The sequence below is a fragment of the Nerophis lumbriciformis genome, linkage group LG31 (genome assembly GCF_033978685.3).
Source record: "Nerophis lumbriciformis linkage group LG31, RoL_Nlum_v2.1, whole genome shotgun sequence".
Lineage (NCBI taxonomy): Eukaryota > Metazoa > Chordata > Actinopteri > Syngnathiformes > Syngnathidae > Nerophis > Nerophis lumbriciformis.
In genome coordinates this window covers 10637479-10663883 of record NC_084578.2, presented here as the reverse complement: position 1 = coordinate 10663883, position 26405 = coordinate 10637479, and the positions used below count along the sequence as shown (strand labels likewise).

The 26405-nt window shown below is 38.5% G+C and overlaps 1 protein-coding gene across 1 annotated transcript in view; it reads left to right on the top strand.

Moving 5' to 3' along the window:
- rab3gap1 (RAB3 GTPase activating protein subunit 1) overlaps nt 1–26405 on the top strand; it is a 61932-nt gene that overhangs the window by 16199 nt on the left and 19328 nt on the right. The window contains exons 9-15 of the mRNA XM_061926586.1: nt 2230–2311; nt 5432–5500; nt 8401–8474; nt 17945–18037; nt 20912–21081; nt 24509–24604; nt 24709–24881. Of these exons, the coding sequence (XP_061782570.1) occupies nt 2230–2311; nt 5432–5500; nt 8401–8474; nt 17945–18037; nt 20912–21081; nt 24509–24604; nt 24709–24881 (757 nt within the window). The remainder of the gene's footprint in view (nt 1–2229; nt 2312–5431; nt 5501–8400; nt 8475–17944; nt 18038–20911; nt 21082–24508; nt 24605–24708; nt 24882–26405) is intronic.

The window sequence follows — 26405 nt, the reverse complement described above, 5'->3', positions numbered from 1 at the left end:
TGTGACAAAGCTCTTAACTCAAAACACTTGTATCTCAAATTGTTTCTCATTTCAATAAATTAAATAAAGTAAATTTGTGCTTGCCCCCCAAAAACAGCACAATTTTAACATGTAACATGAACTTTAAAAATAAAAACTAACTTGTGAATAAGAAATATTATATGAAAATAATACAATATAATGTACTACTACTAGCTACAGTAGCTTTCTGAAGTAATAATAATGTACAGCATTTACCTGGAAGTTGACTTTTAAGATATAGCTTTCCAGCTGCTTCTCCATCAATCACACCATCAGCAGCTTTTCCATATTTTCATGGGTAAATATCTGCTGTTTAGACATTATTTTATTATTATTGGCTGGTGTTAAACTCATTCTGTTTCAGGATGGTGCAGACTAGCAATGATATGCCCAAATTGCTTCAACTAGTTAGTGACATGTTTTTGAGGATTTATTTGATTCGATGAAGATCATCCACTTCTTCTTCTCAGGCCTGTCTTTCACACTCACTCTTTTCCTTCACGTGATAAAAAAACAAAGTAATGTGGATCTCTAGCTATAAGCTAATGCTCGCAAAAAAAGACCAGATCTTACGGGTTTTACTGTGGCATTTTCTACGCCAAGTAATGGTGAGGATGCTTTTTACTCAAAATTTTTCACACAGCTCAAAGCTTAACAATTAGTCGTGAGAGCTTTTATCTCAAAATACTCTTAAGTTTGATACTCTTAAAGGCCTACTGAAATGAAATTGTTTTATTTAAACAGGGATAGCAGAGCCATTCTATGTGTCATACTTGATCATTTCGCGATATTGCCATATTTTTGCTGAAAGGATTTAGTATAGAACAACGACGATAAAGTTCGCAACTTTTGGTCGCTGATAAAAAAAAGCCTTACCTGTAACGGAAGTAGCGTGACGTCACAAGTTGAAAGTCTCCTCACATTTCCCCATTGTTTACACCAGCAGAGAGAGCGATTGGGACCGAGAAAGCGACGATTACCCCATTAATTTGAGCCAGGATGAAAGATTCGTGGATGAGGAACGTGAGAGTGAAGGACTAGAGTGCAGTGCAGGACGTATCTTTTTTCGCTCTGACCGTAACTTAGGTACAAGGGCTCATTGGATTCCACGCTCTCTCCTTTTTCTATTGTGGATCACGGATTTGTATTTTAAACCACCTCGGATACTATATCCTCTTGAAAATGAGAGTCGAGAACGCAAAATGGACATTCACAGTCACTTTTATCTCCACGACAATACATCGGTGAAGCACTTTAGCTTCGGAGCTAACGTGATAGCATCGTGCTTAAATGCAGATAGAAACAAAAGAAATAAACCCCTGACTGGAAGGATAGACAGAATATCAACAATACTACTAAACTCTGGACCTGTAACCACACGGTTAATGATGTACCGCCTGACAAAGCCTAGCAATGCTGTTGCTAACGACGCCATTGAAGCTAACTTAGCTACGGGACTCGACAGAGCTATGATAAAAACATTAGCTCTCCACCTAGCCAGCTCTCATCTGCTCATCAACACCGGTGCTCACCTGCGTTCCAGCGATCGATGACGCGACGAAGGACTTCATCCGATCATCAATGCGGTCGGCGTAGTCACGGTAGCGCGTCTGCTAGCCAACTCAAAGTCCTCCTGGTTATGTTGCTGTAGCCAGACGCTAATACACCGATCCCACCTACAGGTTTGTTCTTTGCAGTCTCCATTGTTAATTGAACAAATTGCAAAAGATTCACCAACACAGATGTCCAGAATACTGTGGAATTTTGCGATGTAAACAGAGCTGTTTGTATTGGATACAATGGTGACCGAATACTTCCGTTTCAACCATCGACGTCACGCGCAAACGTCATCATACCTAGACGTTTTCAACCGGAAGTTTCCCGGGAAATTTAAAATTGCACTTTATAAGTTAACCCGGCCGTATTGGCATGTGTTGCAATGTTAAGATTTCATCATTGATATATAATCAGACTGCGTGGTCGGTAGTAGTGGGTTTCAGTAGGCCTTTAAGTTTAGCCATGCTTTAGTTGAGGTACTACTGTATTCAAATAAGGCCGATACTTTACAGCCAATGATGATTCATAGTTGTGTATCTTGTACACATCCTTGCCCTGTGTCAGAACTCAAACGTCAACCAAGTCTTTTGCTTGATGGCCTTTGTATTTTTATTTTTACACACGTCAATGTTTACGCTTGCTTTTTGGCAGACTTTGACAACATTCTGAGAGGCGAGGTGGGAGAAGAGGAGTTTGGAAAGCTTCCATTTGGGGCATGTGAGGAAACAATAAGGTAACATGATATGTACAATATTATAATATTTACATTGTTTACACCGGAGTCGCACAGTTGCAGGTGCAGAGGCTTTTGAGCAATGACTAGGGGTGTAACGGTTCCAAGTTCCTACGGGTAACACAGGTAATTTGCCACTTGTTAGAGTCACATTTTTATTCTGTAAGCAAATGCATTGTAGCCCAAAGCATGCAAAAGAGAAGCCAAAACCTGCAAACCTTTTATTGTCGTTGAAGTCTCCTGTTTAAGAACATTCCACCCTACCGGTGAAATACGTGAACAGACAAAGACAAGTGGTACCGTTACACCCCTAGCAACGACCGTGTTTTTAAGATTTGGCCTTAATACATCACCACAATGAGTTACATTATTTTAAAATGTGTCTCAAAAATAAGATATGTTTCAATTAGGAACTACAGACCATTTAAATGGACTCAAAAGTAGCCCCTAAAGGACTCACAAGCAGTTAATTGTGGTACAGTGCCTTCAAGACAAAATAAATAGTTTTGACTCGATGTCAGGTATTGGTTTGGCGCTACCAAGTGCGTATTATACTCAATGATTAACTGGACATCTTTATGTGCTCGACGCCTCAATCATTGGTATGTTTTCATCTACAAAACCATTCTGGGTATCACTCCATCTTATTTGTCTTGTCTTTTAACAAAGAAACAAGGAAGTCACAATCTTCGTTCAATGAATGTTCTGCAATTTGTCGTCCCCAAAGTAAGAACTGAACTGGGCAAGAAAGCATTTAGGTTTTCAGCACCGATGGCTTGGAATAACCTACAATCGAATATTAAACTTCAAACCCTTGTTACATTGAATGAGTTTAAAGCTTCTGTGAAAGGACTGCAGTCTACCTTGTCTGTATGCACGTGTCATGTGAGCAAGTTTTAATGTTGTACATTTGATGTTTTATGTGTTGTTTACTGTTTTTAATGTAACCTTGCTGCTGCCCTCTTGGCCAGGTCTCCCTTGGAAAAGGGATCTTTGATCTCAATGGGATTTTTTACCTGGTTAAATAAAGGCTAAAAAAATAAAATAAATAAAAAGTCCAATGAAGTATCATTGCAATTAAGATTAAAAACAAGATACTATGAGACAATGCAAAAAATGATCATGATAGCTTTACTAGTTCTGTAAATTCAAAAGTAACTTCTGAGAAAGAATAATTTATTCCTTCTTTGACATGCAAAGACTTCATATACCGTATTTTCCACACTACAGAGCGCACTAAACCACTAAAATCTATAGGAAAAAAAACGTTTTCCATATATTTGCCGCACCGGACTACAAGCTGCAGATACATACGTTGTGAAATGAGTTATTTACAGACATGTTTTGTAAATGTCCAAACAGTGTCTGTAACACACAGTAAAATGACCAATCAATCAAAACAGAAGTCATTGTCATGGACCCACTAGCTGTAGAAGCTAACTCTCCAATCCGCTAAACACACACAATAAGTCCACTGTGACGTTTTGGTGAATTCACTGAGGAATTTGTGAAACCGAAACAATACCAAAAGAATGCCATTGTAAGTTAACAATGCTAACACAGACACTGCTAAATGTGTTGGCATATGAGCTGATGCTAGCGACGCCAGGTTGATTATATTACAATAGCAACACTCCTACAGACATCACACATGGGACAATTTAGTGAGTATAAGTTTTAATTATACTTTAAAACTTACAAACGTTGCTTGGAGTGATAAATGAAGAATCCATATGAGTCGAAACACTGCATTGCTGGAATACGAACACGGCAGTTTGGTTGAAAAAATAAAAAAAGCACTACCCGTAAATGGAAGGACACCTGCAATGAGAGAACCCGCCATAGCACAAAAAAATAAAACACTTTAAAGGTGTATTTGCTTGTTTTTTTTCAAACTATTTTATTATGGCTGTGATCGGTGAAAAATCCATTAATTAGCCACACCGTCTTATAAGCCGCAGGGTTCAAAGTGTAAGAAAAAAGTAGCGGCTTATAGCCGGGACTTTACGGTAGATTACTATTTGTATTGATTTTACTAACGGAGAATGGTGAGGAGAAAGGAAAGAAGGATGACTGGTCTTTAGTCAGCAGAGGATTACATTCCTGAACACAAATCTTTTTGCACAACATTTCTACTGTTAATTTTTTGTGTTGGTGTTGTTAGTTTGGACCGCAAGATCCAGAGCAAGGAAGGCAATGTGAAGGTAAAAGCTGTTCTTACTAGGGACAAAACAATGCGAGGCAAAAGAAATTGAGTGCGGCATGGAAGTACACAGACGACCAACACTGTCAAGGTACAAAGCACAATGATCCAGGAACAGGCAAAACTAATTAGGCTCGCTTGATTAAACAACCTCTAAAGGCTTAGTGGCCACATGCGTGGACAGCACCTTTTAGCTCTTATATCCAAAATTGTATACACAACTGAATTGGGGTCTTATGGCCACTTATGTGGACACTTATACTGCCATCTGGTGGTGTCAGAAGAGTATAATGGAATTTGGGAAAAAAAAGTGTAAAAATAAGAATTAGCATGTCACTAAACATAAAGTACACGTTTGGACTAAGTACATCATATCAAAAGATGATTCTTAGTTTTTATTCTAATTAGGGTCCAATAAGCCCAAATAGCAAAGAGAAATAAAAAAAGCATGTAAACAAACAGCTTGGGTCTTAAGAGGTTTTAACTAAGAAAAACAGGTGTGCTGGCAGGAAACAGAACAGAAAGTGAAGGTGCAACAAAACAGGAATCCAACAGGAAGTAGAACCAAAATAGGAGCACCAGAACAGGAAATGATACAAAACACAGACAAATAGCGAACAAAGTCAAAACCGTCACGTGGGATCATGACATATAGACCTCGATGTCATAATTTTCACTCAAATGCCATCTCACAGGTGCATCTAATGGCTGTAATTTCCTAAATGTCACACTTTTGTGAAACATCCTAAATTAAAGCAAAAAGTTTATATTTTAACCGCAACCCGATTTGAATAATTTTGGTTATGATGTATTTAAGGCAAAATCACTGAATCTAATCATGCACATTTTCAATCCCCATTAAACCTTTGTCCAAATAAAAAAATAAGTTAATAACTGAACCTCTTTTCCTTCTAAAGTGAGCTACAGCTTTCAACCACGTGGCCTGACTTGGCAGAAGGCACCGTTTTGGACAATGATGTCTACAGGTAATCAAGTCAACCGTAACTGTTTTTTTTCTGTCTTTCCACCTTGCATTGTATCATTCACTGTGCCGGTTATATTCCAACGGTGACATGATCTCTAAAACATTATAAACACTCATATAATTGATGAGCTTAAGCAAGAACGGGAGATTAATCAATGAATATTATCTTTTCAAATTGCTGTAAGTCAGGGGTGCTCACACTTTTTCTGCAGGCGAGCTACTTTTCAATTGATCAAGTCGTGGGGATCTACCTCATTCATATATATAATTTATATTTACTTATTTATGAAATATATGTTTTTGTTAACAAGTTAAAGGTGTTTAATGATAATGCAAGCATGTTTAACACATATAGTTAATATTGTTAAAAAATTAAAGGTGTTTAATGATAATACAAGTATGTTTAATACATATAGTTCATATTGTTAACAAGTTAAAGGTGTTTAAAGATAATGCAAACATGTTTAACACATATAGTTAATATTGTTAACAAGTTAAAGGTGTTTAATGATAATACAAGCATGTTTAACACATAGTTAATATTGTTAATAAATTAAAGGTGTTTAATGATAATACAAGAATATTTAATACATATAGTTAATATTGTTAACAACTTAAAGGTGTTTAAAGATAATACAAGCATGTTTAACACATATAGTTAATATTGTTAACAAGTTAAAGGTGTTTAAAGATAATACAAGCATGTTTAACACATATAGTTAATATTGTTAACAAGTTAAAGGTGTTTAATGATAATACAAGCATGTTTAACACATATAGTTAATATTGTTAACAAGTTAAAGGTGTTTAAAGATAATACAAGCATGTTTAGCATATATAGTTAATAAGTTAAAGGTGTTTAAAGATAATACAAGCATGTTTAACACATATAGATTCCTTTCTTTCATGAAGACAAGAATATAAGTTGGTGTATTACCTGATTCTGATGACTTGCATTGATTGGAATCAGACAGTGGTGCTGATAACGTCTGCATTTTCGAATGGAGGAGAAAAAAAGTCCTCCTTTCTGTCCAATACCACATGAAAGTGGTTGGTTTTTGGCATCATATTTGTCCAGCTTCCGTACTCCTTTGTATACACTTTACAAGAAATACATTGTCGGCAAACTCCGTAGCTTGCTAGCTTGTGCACGCCAGCTTGTGCACGCCAGCTTTCTGAGACTCTTATTTTGTTAGCGCAACTGTGCAACTGTGCAGTCGGTCTTTGGAGTTTTGACGACAGGTACGGCGCCAGAGTCTGTTGAAATAAAGTGTTTCTCGCCTTCCAGTCGGTAATTTTAATGAGCTGGCAGCAGCCAGTGGTCATCTCAGAAGACCCTCGGGTGCCGTGAATGTCAATCAAGTGACGAAAGTGACGTCATAGTGAAGATTTAGGATCGCTCATTTTTAGGACTATTTTTTTAATGCCTGGCTGGTGATCGACTGACACACCCTCCGAGATCGACCGGTAGCTCGCGATCGACGTAATGAGCACCCCTGCTGTAAGTGTTCTAAAAAGCCCGATATTCCCCAAATATTAAGCAGTTGATTAGATCACAACAGGGTACCTGACTGTATGTATGCATGCACCATCTTTTGTAGTGCCACCTACTGGTAAAAAATATCATAAAAAGTCATAAATACATCGGGCGGTGCAATATTTTTTCAAACGTGAGATACTCCCATCAAGTCTTGCATCTCTCAAGCCCCACCGACTTTCCTGCAAATTCCAATTTGTGTGAGGCTGCGAACTGTTTGATGCATTGCAGCTTAAGTCATTATTATAGTGGTAATTAAGTTGGCTTTTTAAAGAGTATAACATACTGTAAAAGTAACTACATTTTGTGAGAATGTTTATCCTTTTCAACATTATTACTATTACTATTTTAAGGCTCTCGGATGCGTCCCCCTAAAACCTATAGGGTAGTTGGTTATAAACAGGTGGCACATACCCCGTATGCGTTCCATTCAGTGCGATTTGCATTCACTCACAAAATGAATGAATTCAACTTTATAACGATTGTCTTCTGAACATTCCCGAGTTTTGCAAGTTTCAAAACCAGTTACCTCTTGTCTACACGTCAATTGATTATCGAAGCCTGCGTTTTGTGCACGCATAAATCTCCGCAAGAGGATATAACCCGGAAGTGGATACCATTCTTGCAGCAGAAGTCCCGTTCATGGCACAATCAATGATCATTCGCTTTGTCTGCTCTTGAATCACCACATCAGCTTTACCGTCAGTCTGCAGGCCTCAATTTCCATTGAGTTTTGATGGCCCGCAAAATATTATTGGAAAAAAAACAACCGTAAAAATGTAAGAAAAAAATAAGCATTAATATGTAATGAGAAATGGATACTAATAATAACGTTTAAGGCTATCAAATTGAATTTGGATAAATCATGAATAATCACAGTTGATTATTCATTTCCATATACAAATTTGCTTATAAAAAGTCTCCAATATTTGTACACAAATGCAATTTTATTGTCAGAATGTCATCCAGGAAGTTTTTTAAACTTTATACTTGAATGCATGGCATTTATTTGCACAAAACTTGCTAACAGTTGTATCTAAAGTTCTTTCAGGTTGTATTTTGTAGTGCAATTTGCCAGCGAGCACACCAGTCGTAGTCTTCTCATTTTTGCAGAGCAGCGCTGTCATTATCTAATGTGCTAATTGCTAATTGTGTGCTTTTAAAGTGTTTGTTGGCCTTTTTTCAGCATTTTCCAAGTTTTGCTAGCTCAATATAAGTTTGCAGAAAACAATAGACCAGCGATGTGTGGTTTGAAACATTCAGAAAGTATCCACAGCGTTGTCGACATTCTCCCACTACAGCTGCACGCCAAAAAGGTCAAATGGATTTTATTTCAACAAATTTATATTTTTGTTTTTGGACAGTGACCTTGACCCCCTGCATGCGCCTCATTGGTCTGTCCGGGCCAGGGCAGTTGAAAATCCTCAGTGCTTACTAGGTAAGACATGTCATTTGGTCTGATTTGTAATTTCATACAAAAGTCCAATTCATACATAATTCATATTAGTTAGGACTTTCAATTAGTATAGTTACTGTTATTTTTTTAGTTTTGAGTCATCAACAGTACCTTCCTTTTTTTAATTTACACTACAATGTTGGCATTGTGTATGCATTGTTAACAGTAAATACCCCCAAATCGTTGTTCTCATTAAAGTGGGACTGTACTTTTTTTTGGAATGTTGCTTATCATTCACAGTTTTTATGTAAGACAAGAACAAATGTTTTTATTTCATGCATTCTAACTCGTAAATTTACGCGAGCAAAAGTCTGCTAACAATGGAGCCAATGGAAGTTGCTCTATTTCGCCTATAAAGCGCTCAAAAAACATCCATCGTTTTATATACATGCTGTAAGTATATATGTAATGTAGTGACAGGCACAATCATAATAATATTTACGTATTTTGCTTATTTTAAGCATAAGGTGGCGCATTAATTTTAGACGCATCACAAAGTTTGCGTTTCCCTTTAACAACAACAACAACTACGACTACTCACGGCAGACTACTCACGGCAGACTTCATGAGAGACAAAAAAGACTACTTTGAGACAAATGATGATCTAGAACCTCATATTTTATGATCCTGAATATACGGAGGATGAGCTACAAGTTTTAGAAGCTGTGTGCTAAACATATTCAGCTTTAATGAAACACTAAGCATCATGTAGCAGTATGTCTAAGTGCTAAACAAGAAATACATACTTTGAACATAATGAAACAATCACTTACTGTACAATGTCTGCTCTCACTGGGATGCCGACTGATGGGATGTTTGTATCTTCCTGTTTAGATTAATAATTACCGTATTTTTCGGACTGTAAGTCGCAGTTTTTTTCATAGTTTGGCCGGGGGTGCGACTTATACTCAGGAGCGACTTATGTGTGAAATTATTAACACATTACCGTAAAATATCAAATAATATTATTTAGCTCATTCACGTAAGAGACTACCGGTAGATGTATAAGATTTCATGGGATTTAGCGATTAGGAGTGACAGATTGTTTGTTTTGCATGTTCTATATGTTATAGTTATTTGAATGACTCTTACCATAATATGTTACGTTAACATACCAGGCACGTCCTCAGTTGGTTATTTATGCCTCATATAACGTACACTTATTCAGCCTGTTGTTCGCTATTCTTTATTTATTTGTTTTAAATTGCCTTTCAAATGTCCATTCTTGGTGTTGGGTTTTATCAAATAAATTTCCCCCAAAAATGCGACTTATACTCCAGTGCGACTTATATATGCATTTTCGGCAGGTGCGACTTATACTACGGTGCGACTTATACTCCGAAAAATACGGTACTCATAACCTTCCCGAAGGTAAAAAAAAAAAAGGTGGCCACAAACAAGCATTTTCGTGTCTTTCACGCCATGTCTGGGTATTACTTTGTCAAAGTTGACCAACCTCCTTGGTTTATTGCCGCAATCTTCAACTATCCAGGTGAGCGGCATCATTTATAATTTAGAAACAACATTCACCAGCTCAGAGATGATGCAGCAGCAGCAGCCTAATATGTCAATATAGTAGTATAAGCTACACTGAACAAAACAATAAACACTTTAGTTTTTGCTCCCACCTTTAATGCGTTAAACTCGACAACTTTTACTAAATATTAAAAAAAGACCTATTCCTCTCATATATTGTTCATAAATCTTTCTAAATCTGTGTTAGTGAGCACTTCTTCTTAGCCAAGATAATCCATCCCACTTCACAGGTGTGGCATATCAAGATCAATCAATCAATCAATCTTTATTTATATAGCCCTAAATCACAAGTGTCTCAAAGGGCTGCACAAGCCACAACGACATCCTCGGTACAAAGCCCACATAAGGGCAAGGAAAAACTCACCCCAGTGGGACGTCGATGTGAATGACTATGAGAAACCTTGGAGAGGACCGCATATGTGGGTAACCCCCCCCTCTAGGGGAGACCGAAAGCAATGGATGTCGAGTGGGTCTGACATAATATTGTGAGAGTCCAGTCCATAGTGGATCCAACATAATAGTAAGAGTCCAGTCCATAGTGGGGCCAGCAGGACACCATCCCGAGCGGAGACGGGTCAGCAGCGCAGAGATGTTCCCAGCCGATGCACAGGCGAGCGGTCCACCCCGGGTCCCGACTCTGGACAGCCAGCACTTCATCCATGGCCACCGGACCTGTGGCCCCCCCCCCTCAAGGAAAAGGGGAGCAGAGGAGAAAAGAAAAGAAACGGCAGATCAACTGGTCTAACAGGGGGGCTATTTAAATGCTAGAGTATACAAATGAGTTTTAAGATGGGACTTAAATGCTTCTACTGAGGTAGCATCTCTAATTGTTACCGGGAGGGCATTCCATAGTACTGGAGCCCGAATAGAAAACGCTCTATAGCCCGCAGACTTTTTTTGGGCTCTGGGAATCACTAATAAGCCGGAGTTCTTTGAACGCAAATTTCTTGCCGGGACATATGGTACAATACAATCGACAAGATAGGACGGAGCTAGACCGTGTAGTATTTTATACGTAAGTAGTAAAACCTTAAAGTCACATCTTAAGTGCACAGGAAGCCAGTGCAGGTGAGCCAGTATAGGCGTAATATGATCAAACTTTCTTGTTCTTGTCAAAAGTCTAGCAGCCGCATTTTGTACCAATTGTGATGTTTTAATGCTAGACATAGGGAGGCCCGAAAATAATACGTTACAGTAGTCGAGACGAAACGTAACGAACGCATGAATAATGATCTCAGCGTCGCCAGTGGACAAAATGGAACGAATTTTAGCGATATTACGGAGATGAAAGAAGGCCGTTTTAGTAACACTCTTAATGTGTGACTCAAAGGAGAGAGTTGGGTCGAAAATAATACCCAGATTCTTTACTGATTCGCCTTGTGTAATTGTTTGGTTGTCAAATGTTAGATGCTGATTAAACAGCGTGATTATTGCACAGGTGTGTGTGCCTTAGGCTGCCTACAATAAAAGGCCACTCTGAAATGTGCAGTTTTATCACACAGCACAATGCCACAGATGTTGCAAGTTTTGAGCGAGCGTGCAGTTGGCATGCTCACTGCAGGAATGTCCACCAGATCTGTTGCCTGTAAATGGAACGTTAATTTCTTGACCATAAGCCATATCCAAAAGTGTTTCAGAGAATTTGGCAGTACATCCAGCCGGTCTCACAACTGCAGACCACGTGTAACCACTCCAGCTCAGGACTTACACACTCAGCAGGTGCACCTCCATGATTGTCTAAGACCAGCCACCTGGACAGCTGCTGCAACAATTGGTTTGCATAACCAAATAATTTCTGCACCAACTGTGAGAAACCGTCTCAGGGAAGATCATCTGCATGCTCGTCGTCCTCATCGGGGTCTCGACCTGACTGCAGTTCGTCGTCGTAACCGACTTGAGTGGTCAAATGTTCACATTTGATGGCGTCTGGTATGTTGGAAAGGTGTTCTCTTCATGGTTGAATCTCAGTTTTCACTGTTCAGGGCAGATGGCAGACAGCGTGTTTGCCGTTGTGTGGGAGAGCGGTTTGCTGATGTCAACGTGTTATGGTATGGGCAGGCGTATGTTATGGACAACGAACGCAAGTGCATTTTATTGATGGCATTTTGAATGCACAAAGATACCGGGACGAGATCCTGAGGCCCGATTTTGTGCCAATCACCCAAGACCATCACCTCAAGTTGCAGCATGGCAATGCACGGCCCCATGTTGCAAGGATCTGTACACAATTCCTGGAAGCTGGAAACATCTCAGTTCTTCCATGGCCAGCATACTCACTGGACAATATACGGCGTATACGACAGCGTGTAATGCCAATATCCAGCAACTTGGCACAGCCATTGAAGAGGGTTGGACCAAAATTCCACAGGCCACAATCAACAACCTGATCAACCGTATGCAAAGAAGATGTGTTGCACTGCATGAGGCAAATGGTGGTCACACCAGATACTGACTGCTTTTCTGACCCCCCCACCCTCCCAATAAAGCAAAACTGCACATTTCAGAGTGTCCTTTTATTGTGAGCAGCCTAAGGCACACCTGTGCAATAATCATGCTGTTTAATCAGCATCTTGATACGCCAAACCTGTGAGGTGGGATGGATTATCTTGGTTAAGAAGAAATGCTCACTAACACAGATTTTGTGAACAATTTTTTGAGACAAATAGGTGTTTTATGTATATAGTAAAAGTTTTAGATCTTTAAGTTCAACTCATGGAAAATAGGAGCAAAAACAAAAGTGTTGTGTTTATATTTTTGTTCAGTGTTGTCAGTCTGCGATCACGGCGCCATTAAAAGTAGTTTGTCTGCGTTATCGCCTATAATAACAATATCGCTAATACTTTGTTAATATTCAGGTCACGAGATGTAAATGAAGTATTTTTGGCATTTTTTAAATGTTTTTTTAGAGGGCTTTATGAGCGGAATAGAGTATTCTCATTAGCTGCATTGTTATGCACCTCGTATTTGCATGCAATGCATAAAATAAAGAAAAACATATGTGTTCCTGCCTTACAAAAGGATTGTGAATCATAGGCAAAATTACCCCAAAAAGGGCAGTTCCCCTTTAAGGCATAGGGTAAGGAATAATTCTGATATTCTTCAGGGATACTGCTTGTGTATGTTCAGACTACACCTGCACAGCTCATCAAACCATTGATTTATAACATTGGCAAAGTTAGGAACAAGGCATATTCTAACAATTGGAGAATGATGGTCCTGCAGGACATGTATGACGTGTTTCTAGTAGTTTTCTCACATATAATTTGTATCTTTCATTTATTAGCTCCTCATATCCAAGTAAATAATACAACAAGTAAGGCCCATGCTCCCATTTTAGAGATATTACGTGATCCTCGATTATGTCGAAAAAGCATTGTACAACATTTTAAAATGTTGACAGATGAAAGTCGCTCGGGATAGGTATTCATTTTCTAGTTGTAATTAAAAGCAAAGTTTGGTGTTTTTTTTCTACGAATATTACAATAAATACGGCAGTGTCCACCAGTGTTATCATTCGTTCCTTCCTTTTTCAGATCCGAACAATTCACCTGGAGTTAAACGCAGCACATGTCAGACCGTGGAAGGCAGGCAGGGGCAGCAAAACAAACTGGCTGAAAAGTAGGATTATGTTAATGGCGGGAAAAGGAGTTGTAATACTGCCATGTTCACCAGGTAGTTAGATCAAATATTTTTTTTTGTCTTCTGGTTGCTTTGTAAAAACTGTGACAGTATGTCAGTCATGTGATTGAAATCTCCTACAACCATGAAGCCCCAGGTGCTTTTTTGGAACATAAAAACAGGGGGTTACAGTCGCTGTCAGGCGTTTTACATATTCTCATCATGGACGTAGTGCACAATCACCTGCAGTAAGCTGTTTATCGATGTTGGTCATGTTTAAAGAAGGGAGATATTGTCAACATTTGCATTTCACTATATGGGAGATTTCCCAGAAAAATAGGGGGAAAAAAAGGCATTTTCATTTTAATTGTATTTCACCGATAACTGTAAGAAAGAAAAAAAAAGATAAGATGTTCCCTGACCAGGGCTCGAACTGTGCCCCTTTTAAAAAAAAGAACCCTTCTAATCATTTAGCTATCTATTCTGAGGGGAAAGTAAGAGGCATGCAAGTTATTTCAAGACAGTTTTATAGTACTACAAATTCGACAAGTTTATCAGTTTTGTTAATTATTAGGATGAAAAGTGGGTCTTAAAGGGGAACTGCACTTTTTTGGACTTTTGCCTATCATCCACAATCCGTATGAAAGACAAGAACTCATGTGTTTTTTAATGCATTGTAACTCGTAAATAAATGCTAGCAAAAGTCAGTGTGTCTATTGTGCCCATAAAGCCCTCTAAAAAACATCCAAAAACCGCCAACAATAATCCATTTACAACTTGTGACCTGAATTTTAATCAAGTATATATATAATAACAAGATATTGTTATTATAAGCACTAAAGTTAGCGGCACCGTGATCACAGAGCGCTAACTAGCTTTTGCTGCTATATTGACCTTTTGAGCCGATGAGCTGCTGCATCGCCTCTGAGTCGGTGAAAGTTAATTCTAGATTACAAATCATGCATCTCACTGGGATAGTAGAAGGTTGTGGCCATAAACCGACAAGTTGGTCAACTCTGACATTCAACTAAGAGGTAGATGGTGACAAAGACATTTAAAGATGCTAATTTTTTTAAACTTGCATGAGGATTGTGATTATTTCTTCATCTAAACGGGAAAATATAAACATCCTATCAGTCAGCATCCCAGTGAGAGCAGACATTGTACAGTTAGTGATTGTTTTATTATGTTAGTAGTTTGTCTATTTTGTTCAGCACTTATCAATATTGCCACATGATGCTTAGTGTTTTGCTAAAGCTGCATCTGTTTACTACACAGCTTCTAAAACGTGCAGCTCAACCTCCTTATATTCAGGCTCAAAAATATAACATTTTGAATCATTATTTGTCCCAAAGTAGTCTTTGTTGTCTCTCATGAAATCTGCCATGTTGTTGTTGAAAGGAAAAGCAAACGTTGTGATGCATCTTAGGAATTAATAAGACGCCGTATGCTTAAAATGAGCAAGATACGTAAATATTGCCTGTTTTTATGAATGTGCCTGTTACTACATTACATGTATACTTACAGTGTGTACAGCAAGGGCGTCACTAGCTTTTAAGGACAGGGGGGGCTTAGCCCCCAAGAGAGCGAACGTAGCGCACGAGCACAAAACTTCACAAATGGCTAACAAAGACTTAGAAAGTATTCATTGTTATTATTATTTAAAATGCACGGGACGAAATGAAATGCTCCCCGGGACGATGGCTTTTAACCATTTTGTCTCTTTTTCTTTTTATGTATTTATTCATTTTACATTTTATATTAAATGTCTTGGTTTTTCCTCCCTCTGAAAATTCTATGAAATGTTTAACAAGCCATCCTATAATAATACAACAGCTATTAATGTAACAATACAATAAAACAAATCTATTTAGTTATGTTTTTTTCATTATTTTAACATTAGGCTAATGTATATTACTTTATATAGATTCTACAAGAGTGATGTGGGCGTTTTCTATATGAACAAGTCCAAGGACCGCAAGCAAGGTCGCAGAGAAAATGCGGACTGGATTTTGAGTGATGTGGGCATTTTCTATATGAACAAGTGGAATGAATTGGATACCGACACACTCAAGGGGCTCTCTACCTTAAAGTACCAATGATTGTCACACACACACTAGGTGTGGTGAAATTTGTCCTCTGCATTTGTTCCATCCCCTTGATCACCCTCTGGGAGGTGAGGGGAGCAGTGGGCAGCAGCGGTGCCGCGCCCGGGATTCATTTTTGGTGATTTACGCTATGAAGTGAGGGGAAACTGAGTGAATAATGACAGTTTATATGATTATTTTTTTAACTCATATTCGGGCCACTTTATAATGAATATGTCGGCATGTATTTGTCAAAAAAAAAAAAAAAAAAAAATATATCCATCCATCCATCCATTTTCTACCGCTTATTCCCTTATATATATATATATAATACCAAATTATTTAGGGGGGCTTAAGAATATTTTAGGGGGGCTTAAGCCCCCCTAAAATAGGCCTAACAACGCCAATGGTGTACAGTATATAAAACGATAATGGATGTTGTTTAGTGCTCTTTATAGGCCGAATAGAGCGAGTCCCCTTGGCTCCATTGTTAGCCGACTTTTGATAGCATTTATTTGCAAGTTACAATGCATAAAAAAAAAGAAAAACATGTGTTCTTGTTTTACGTAAGGATTGTGAATGATAGGCCCAGTTCCCCCCTTAAGTTTAACTACGACAGTCTCGTGTGATGTATTGGGTAAAGTCATCCCTCGCCACATCACGCACAAAAATTGTTGTTCTACCACATTGCAGATTTAAAAAAAATATTTTCTAATTATTTTAAAGCATATATTACAGATTTCTAGTCCTAAATTGGCCCTAGTGTGTGAATGTGAGTGTGAATGTTGTCTGTCTATCTGTGTTGGCCCCTGCGATGAGTTGGCGACTTGTCCAGGGTTTACCCCGCCTTCCGCCCAAATGCAGCTGAGATAGGCTCCAGCACCCCCCGCGACCCCGAAAGGGACAAGCGGTAGAAAATGGATGCATGGATAGTCCTAAATTAAACACTTTAGAGGAAAAAAATATACTAAATAAACTAATAATATCAACACTACAGCATTACTATACTGGATTAAACAAGTGTAATGCTGGCTAAAGGGTGTTACTTCATGTCAAGAGTGTTATCATAATGTTAAAAAGTTATTCAGAAGTAGTAAGCTGTTTTTTATGCTCTGGCTATGAAAATATTGGATTTCTTATTTAGGGACGAGAAATGACTGTATAACATTCATGTGATGCTGTTTGTTTCAATTTTGTCAGAAAACAGTAAAAACATGTCTCTACCATACACATTAGTTTTTTTTAAATTATATAATATTTGATAACTTGAGTTGGTATTGGTTCCTAAATAAGTAAAAAATATCCTGCTGTTTAACTTAATGATAATAATTTATAAAATTGTAATTCGTGCCCATTTTACTGGCTTTTGCACCTGCCCCCCAAAATGTACCTGGGTGTAATTTTCTTATTACTTTCCTGTATAAAATGTACATTTTTTCACAGCAGTGATTATTAAGCAAGGGGACCAGCTTCTTTTGGTTGAGACAGTCCACAACTGTGTCTCCTTTCTTCTAAAAAAGAGTAATGCCTCAAACACATTAATAATCCGGTCTTGTTTCAACGCAACAGAAAAGTGTTGGTGATGTGTTTTAATCAAGTAGCAACAGGGAATTTTTATTTTCTATTTTATTCATTTAGTTTGTCAGCATTGATTAGCTCACGGAACACAAAAGCAGTTTGAAATCTAGTCACATTTGGATAACGGAGTACAAAAAAGAACCTTAGTCTTTTGATAACTATTATGTTGGGTCAATTGCTGTAAAATAAATTTTTCTTTTTTTTTTTCTTCTTTTCTCCATAAAAAAATATTCAAATCAATAGAGCAAACAAGGCAAGGGATGAAAACTCAGTTGTTTTTTGTTTAGGTTTTAGCTCTCAGCCTGGTTAATTAACCCTTCATTTATATGAAGAGTTTCTGCTGGTGTGTTTTCCTGCTCCTGTCTTAACTAGTGCTCCTCTGAGCTGATATTGAATATTTACTGTGTGATCACATAGTTGCAAGGGTTGGGCCGAATGGTATTCTTTCAAAATATCCTACGCTTGTATGACAGAAAGGAATTACCAATACCCTTGTGAAATTGTTGGAAGAGCGTGTTAAGGAGCACTGGTCAAACAATTCAGACATGAGTTATCAAATATGGTTGCCTAGTTTTTCTAGGCAATCAGCTTTGTTAAGGTTAAAGTTTGACTTATTAAAAATTTTCTTTGCAGGCGACTTACTGACAGAGTTCTTCAAGCTATGTGGGAGGAAGGAAACAACAGAAGAGGTTCTTGGAAAAGGACTGGCAGAGGAGGAGGGAAAAGGTTGCTATTACTATTCCTAATCCAACTGTCCCTTACCTATATATTTGTATTACATAAAGTTTATAGTTGCTACACAACCACTGTGCTATTAGCCTATTTTAGTATGGGAACTACTGTATAACAAGTATATACACATATATTTTCTTTCTAAATTTTAAAGAAGAAAATCTATACATTTGCGGGGACGGGAATATCTCGGGATCCACTGTATACTACTGCTTTGAAAGAAACCAAGAGCCTAATTGACTAAAGGTTTAAGTGTACTAATACACTTGCAAACTTGATAGAGCACGCAAGGTTTCAATTAGTGCGATAACCTAACTGCAAAATGCAGTTCCATCAGCGCATTTGAGTGACAGACAACTGTTGAGCCTTGCGTCCTTTGACCCCTGGCCAATCAAAAGTCTTTACAGGAAACAGCATAATTGTGTGCGCTGTAGTGGAGGCAGCCAGTATGTTTGTAACAAACACGACTTGCACCTTGGAAAAAGTTTTGATGGTGAATAACTAGGCCTGGGCCGATAGTCAAAAAGTAAATTAATCGTCTGTATGTGTTGGTTTTCTTGGTCTCCCGCTTCAAACAGGGAGAGATTGGTCTTATTCTGTGCATTGCTCTCAGCACCTCAGCACGTTTATTTATCAGTAGAATTAACTGAACGCAGTGAGCCCTCTTTTGTCTTTTCAGTCATTCACAATCTTTGTCTTGGTGGGCAGAGGACATCACCGCTCGTTTACGCACACTGAATTTATAGACATCGCTTCGCAACTCGCTAGTCAGAAGTTCTGCAAAGTAACAAAAATAAAAAAATAAAAATATGATTACAAAGCCAAATGTTTCACCTTCAAACAGGATCGGCAATATGAGCCCATTAACAAGGATGAACAAGGCAACAAAAATTAAACAACGGCCAGTGTAGTTTTTCCAACTGGGGAAAAAATGCACTTTAAGATTTTCAGTATTTTTTGTTTATTTATTTAGGATAACTAGAAGTTATTTACCTTCCAATTACAGTACAATGGTAAATAATTCTAAAGTAATGTGAAATACAAGTTTCATCCTTTTAAACTTGCATTTTATTATTATATAATATGATTATATTAGTGCTTAATTTGGTCACAAAATAATGCTGACATTAATGTTGTTTATCGACAATAATTTGTGCGACAAAATATTGTCCAGAAAATGTTTATTGGTTATTTCTTCAGTTTAAGAGCATGATGTAGACCAGGGGTTCTCAAACTTTTTTCCACCAAGTATCACCTCAGAAAACACTTGGCTCTCTCCAAGTACCACCATAATCAGCATTATTAAAATAAAGTTGCGAAGTAGGCATAAGTATTCTTTAAAAACAAGGTAAAGGTTTTATTTAGCAAGTGTATTTAACATTTTGGCCACTGTAACACTGCACACAGTTTGAACAGTAACACTGTTTGAATCTAGGAAAATAAAACGCTGTACTTTAGTCAAGGGATTCTTTGGCGTACCCCTAGATGGAACCCGGTACACGTACCACAGTGTGAGGATCACTGATGTAGACAAAAGGTTTAAGTATGTCTGTATAAAGCTAAATATTTATTTACAACTACTTATTTATTACTGATGATGTGTGGCACCTTAAGACAATAATACTCTATGTTGATTGACAGTCTAAAAGTAACATGTCTTACTTCACTCATTATTTTTGCATTTTTATGTATTTATGTTTATAAAATATAAAAATCGCGAAAGAAATTGCAATTTGCAGTTAGGTTCCTTCTCAAAATTGTGCCGCCGCAGCACATGCTATTAAGATACTAAGCTCAAGCACTGAGGACTGTGTCTCTTAAATGAGCAGAATAGCGAGCGCAATCCATTTAGCGTGTTTGCCTTCATGCTGATTATCTGAACACCCACATCACTGAGAGGAGTAGATGTAAATGTAATCCTTTAGCAGCCGCAATGTGATTTATCAAGGCTGAAACTGTTTCGTGGCCACTGTTTTGCGTCTAAATTTAGCACGTTCACCAGGTGCACGCAAACCAGCAGTTGCATACAAATGTGAGAAAGGAGATTGCGTTACAATGAGAGAATCCTCCATCTGTGTGCATGTCAACGTATTTGTACTGAAATAAACTCAAAATATTGGACATTGTCTACTCAGCAATGCCATTGTATAACTGCTTGATGACTTAAAGGGCTGATTGGAGCCAGCAGTCACAAAGATAATTAAATTGCTTTGTTTGTGTGTCTACTGGCTCGTTTTTTGCATGCGATTTTTCATTGGCAATATGTTATTAGTATCTATCGTTTACTTAGATATGTTATTAGCATATCTCCTATGAAAATATTCTTGCAACATGCATTTTCTTACCACTGGATCATGCCAGATGGACCATAACACGGCAGCGACTCCCATATCGCACCTTCGGAATGCTAAAAATAGGTTCTGTTGTCATTATGTTGTCCAGAAAATGTGGCACAGATTAGTTAGTTGTTGCAAAATGTTCCATTCCTAGTAAAACAACACAGATTGAAACATATAGGTGTGGAGTAAATGACTGTTTTCATGGTGACACGCAAAACCCTCATTTAAATAGTGCGAACTGCACAGCTTTTGTACTTCTTATCAATTATGCACACAGTCTCAATAGACCCCTCACAACAAACTCACTAAATGATGTGCAATTGTATAATTTTCGCACATTACTCAGCCCGTGTTATTCAGGATCTTTGTAGATCAGGCCCATAGTGTTCAGTCTCAACTTTAAACAAGGCACTTGTGTCTTGTGTATGTAGACATTTGTCAGTTAAATAAATGCTGCGGCGGCTCATTAATAATCGATGCATGCATGTTAAAATGGTACTTTAAAATGTCTTTTTTTCCCCCTTCACAGATGGTGATATTAGCTCTGCGTTATCAAAGTTGACAGAACCCGCAGCATCAGTGCCAATCTCCAAACTGTCTGTGTCCAACATGATGCACAATGCTCGAAGGCACATTCAACGCCACAGACTAACTGATGAGTCCCCACTTAGCGCTGAAATTCTTAACTCGATTCTTCAGGTAGGTGTTTTTTTTCCAAACATCCAAGCTAAAAATCAGTAGGCACAAGAATATTTGATGAAATCATTGAAATGAAGACATAAGTACCGGTAGGTTGGCTGAGCACTTTAACCTGACTAATAACTTGATGGGCTGGATCCTTAACTTTTTAACAGACAGAGCCCAGAAAATTAGGGTCAATGATACTTTGTCTGTCAGGAAAGGTATTTCTACCGGCTTACCACAAGGCTGTGTGTTGTCTCCCCTGTTATTTATTTTGTACACAAACATGTGTCGGAGTAAATATGACAACAGAACAATTATCAGTTGGTACTTTGACTTTTTAACTTTATTTTTTTTTAAATGCTGATTTTTAACTTTATTATCAAATATGCTGATGATTCAGTAATTGTTAGACTGCTAAATGGAGATGAAAGCAGCCACGCCCCGTTATTGATGATTTTGTACGCTGGTGTGATGAGTCTTACCTCCAGCTCAACTCATCAAAAACAAAAGACATGCTGATAGACTTTAGGACGACAGCCCATGTGAAACAGCCAACTGTGATTAAAAATCAGGTCATTGAATATGTGCACAAGTATAAATACCTTGGGACTATAATTGATGAACAACTGAAATTTGAAGCAAACTGTGATGCAGTGTGTAAAAAGGCTCACCGACGTTTGTACTGTGTGAGAAAACGGTCTCATTTTAATGTTGACAAGACCATCATGATCATGTTTTACCGTGCTTTTATATAATATGTTTTGTCCTTCTCCCTGGTCTCATGGTTCAGTCACCTGTCACTAAAGGACAAGAATTCCCTAAATCAGGGGTCGGCAACCTTTATCAGTCAAAGAGCCATTTTGACCAGTTTCACAAATTATAGAAAACAATGGGAGCCGCAAACATTTTTGAAATTTTAAATGAAATAACACTGCATACAGAGTTTTTTTTGCTTTGTGCTATGTATAAACCAGGGGTCTCAGACACGCCGCCCACTCCTTTATATGAAATTTTTAAGCTGGTGCGACACGCGGGTTTCAAATGATTAGCGCTTGTCAGCGTCATGCGTGCCGTGATGGTACAGCATATAGCGACCACTACAACAGCGTGCCTGATCAGCCACACGTTGCAAGGGGCTACCGCTTGCTCAAGTAGGTGACAGCAAGGCATACTTGGTCAACAACCACACAGGTTACACTGACGGTGGCGTTATAAAAAAAACTTTAACACTCTTACTAATAATGCGCCACACTGTGAACCCACACCAAACAAGAATGACAAACACATTTCGGGAGAACATCTGCACCGTAACACAACATAAACACAACAGGACAAATACCCAGAATCCCATGCAGCCCTAACTCTTCCGGGATACATTATACACCCCCGCTACCAAACCCCGCCCACCTCAACCGACACACAGAGAGAGGGGGGGGGGGGGGGGGGGGGGGGGTTGATGTGTGAGGGAGCAGGCTTGGGGTGGGGGCGGGGTTTGGTGGTAGCAGGGGTGTATAATGTAGCCGGAAGAGTCAGGGCTGCATGGGATTCTGGGTGTTTGTTCTGTTGTGTTTATGTTGTGTTAAGGTGCAGATGTTCTCCCGAAATGTGTTTGTCATTCTTGTTTAGTTTTGGTTCAAAGTGTGGCGCATTATTAGTAAGAGTGTTAAAGTTGTTTTATATGGTCACCGTCAGTGTAACCTGTGTGGCTGTTGACCAAGTATGCCTTGCTGTCGCGTACGTGTGCAAGCAGAAAATGTATTTTGTATAACTAGTGTTGGGCTGGCACTCTGTTAATACAGGTTGTAGAGAGCGCCAAATGTTGTACCATCATGGCACGCCCTTATTATAGCTGTAAGGGTGAAAATAGGTGAATATTAATCCCGGGAGTTTTCTGCGAGAGGCACTGAAATCCGGAAGTCTCACGGGAAAATTGGGGGGTTCAGCAAGTAAGCTGCTGAGCCGCATCAGAGTGATCAAAGAGCCGCATGCGGCTCCGGAGCCGCGGGTTGCCGACCCCTGCCCTAAATCAATTTGTTAAAGTGTCAGGTAAATTAATTGGTGAGTCTCAGTTGTCTCCAGCCACTCTCTACATCAACTAGGTAGTGAGGATAGCTTCCTCCATTTTATCTGATGTATCTCACTACCTACATAGCCATTTTCAGCTTCTCCCATCTGGATGGAGGTTTTTAGTCCCAAGAGGCAAAACAAAGTAATACAGATGTAGTTTTGTCTCAGCTGCCATCACAGAATTAAATAAACTGTAGTGCCTATTGTTACCTATATTTGTTTTATAGTGACTTATTAATTTATTATTTATTCTTTTATTATTGTTTTTTAAGTTGTTTTATTCTGGCTTGTCCCAAATCTTATCTAGGTGGAATTTTATATATGTTATCCTTTTTATGGGGAACTTTGAGTACATGTACTTTTTTGTGATCTTGGCAATGTTTCTGATGCTTTTTATGTGGTAGGTCTTTGTAGTGCATATCTAAGATGTTACGTTCTCTGTATGTTTAAATGGATGTCATGATCTTGCTGGCTGCAAAACAAGTTTACCATTCGGGTACTAATAAAGTAACCTAACCTAATAAGGGGCTTAAAAAATAACAGGAAAGCACACGGATTCAATGTGCAGAGAGGAATGTGTTATTGGTTATGGTTACGATACTGCATGTTACGGTCCCTGCAGCTGTTGTTTAGGGGGAAATTGACACACTGGACATACTTAGTCAAAGAATGGTTTAAATCTATTTAACCAATTATAACTTGACAGTAAGGTTTAAGAAAGTAAAACTTTTTGTGGTGAAGCAGCAGTGGGCGAGGTCATCAGCAAGAATCCGGAGTGAGTGACAGCTTTCGGATCCGCCTCCACGGCTTTATCTCCTCGGCTGCGCTCGGCTGTCCAATCAAAATGTAGAAACAATGACTGAAATATTCCAGCAAACACCCCCACCCCAAATGGCGATTGGTGGGTAAAAGAGAGCCACCACACACAGGGAAGGGATGTGCGGTCAACACACATTTTATGGTGTATTGAACCATTTAACCTTTTAATTATTTGCACATTTGTAACGATTATGTTTAAAAAAACAAATTCCCAAAAGAAGATTGGCAAATGCAATTCAAAACACAACCAGTCAACAATAGCTAAATAGGCATAAAGGAATGCCCAGCACACATTGAGCTTTGTGAAGTATTTATGTGATGTGTGAGATTTCCAATATTACATTGTACTGTATACTGAATGGGGCCCTGTGATGAGGTGGCGACTTGTCCAGGGTGTACACCGCCTTCCGCCCGATTGTAGCTGAGATAGGCTCCAGCGCAACCCGCGACTCCGAAGGGAATAAGCGGTAGAAAATGGATGGATGGATGGATGTATACTGAATGGCATGTGAATATTACATTTTAGTGATTTTTTTGTTGTTGTTTGTTGTTTCAGTATCTTTTTACAGACTCTGCTGTGGCTAAACCATCAAAAAACAAAACTACACCGTCAAATGGCTGTGGAAAGGGCCGGAAAGACGAAAATACTGACGTATGTAAATAATATTCAGTTATTCATTCTTAAAAAATTACAGTACAGTGGTTGTGTTCGGACACACAAAAATGTATTTTGTCATTTGTTCATCCTGTCTCCAGGACCTTTACATTCAGTTGAAGTCTGCACCAGTTGAAAGTCTGACCTATCGCCTGGCACTGTGCTTGTGTCTAGTCAACTTTCACCATGGTGGGCTACGGTCTGTTGCCTACCTCTGGCAGGAGTTTGTCTTAGAGTTGCGAGACCGCTGGGAAAACAATTACCAAATCAATGGGTGGGTATGACACACATGTCACTATCATTCTCAATTATAAAGAGACAATTTACACCTTGTTAAAGTCACATCTTTCTTTTGATGTATGCACCAAATATTAAATACTTTACCATAAAGCTTTGAAGATTATGAGTCAGTACCCAGAACCATATACGGTACATTGGTCTTTTTTATTTGGTAGGAAGACCAGACTACCTAACTACAAGTGTGTGTAGAGAGCTCTTTTCCACCAAATAGTGAGGATTTTTTAGTAACTGGAACTAAAAGCTTCAACACACTTGATTGGACTGTACTAACTTACTAAACACATCACCTTACATCTAGAGATGTCCGATAATATTAAACTGCCGATATTATCGGACGATAAATGCTTTAAAATGTAATATCGGAAATTATCGGTATCGGTTTTAAAATGATCGGTATCGGTTTCAAAAAGTAAAATTTATGACTTTTTAAAACGCCGCTGTGTACACGGACGTAGGGAGAAGTACAGAGCGCCAATAAACATTAAAGGCACTGCCTTTGCGTGCCGGCCCAGTCACATAATATCAACGGCTTTTCACACACACAAGTGAATGCAAGCATACTTGGTCAACAGCCATACAGGTCACACTGAGGGTGGCCGTATAAACAACTTTAACACTGTTACAAATATGCGCCACACTGTGAACCCACACCAAACAAGAATGACAAACACATTTCGGGAGAACATCCGCACTGTAACACAACATAAACACAACAGAACAAATACCCAGAACCCCTTGCAGCACTAACTCTTCCGGGACGCTACAATATACATCCCCCCCCCCCCACCCCCTCCCACCTCAACCTCGGAGAGCATGCCCCAAATTCCAAGCTGCTGTTTTGAGGCATGTTAAAAAAAATAATGCACTTTGTGACTTCAATAATAAATATGGCAGTGCCATGTTGGCATTTTTTTCCATAACTTGAGTTGATTTATTTTGGAAAACCTTGTTACATTGTTTAATGCATCCAGCGGGGCATCACAACAAAATTAGGCATAATAATGTGTTAATTCCACGACTGTATATATCGGTATCGGTTGCTATCGGAATCGGTCATTAAGAGTTGGACAATATCGGAATATGGGATATCGGCAAAAAAGCCATTATCGGACATCTCTACTTACATCCAATGCACTCACAATTTCGAAATAATAGTTGTGAATTAGTAAAGCACAAAATACGTACATTGGAAACCTCGATTTACGAATTTAATTAGTTCTTGAACAAGGTTCATGCACCGTAAAGTTTATAAAGTGAAGCAGAGTTCCCGATAAGAAACATTGTAAACATGAATAATTGGTTCTAGCCTCGACAAAAGTCCCTTTTTTAGTTCAAAAATGCACACTTTGAAGACAGTATAAAGTGTAGGTATTATGTATATACTGTATATCAAACAAACATAACAAGGGGGTAATAGATAAACAATCTCTTTACAGTATTATCCTAATAACACAACATCAGTGGTAAGCTGAACTGTTAACACGTGCACACACACACA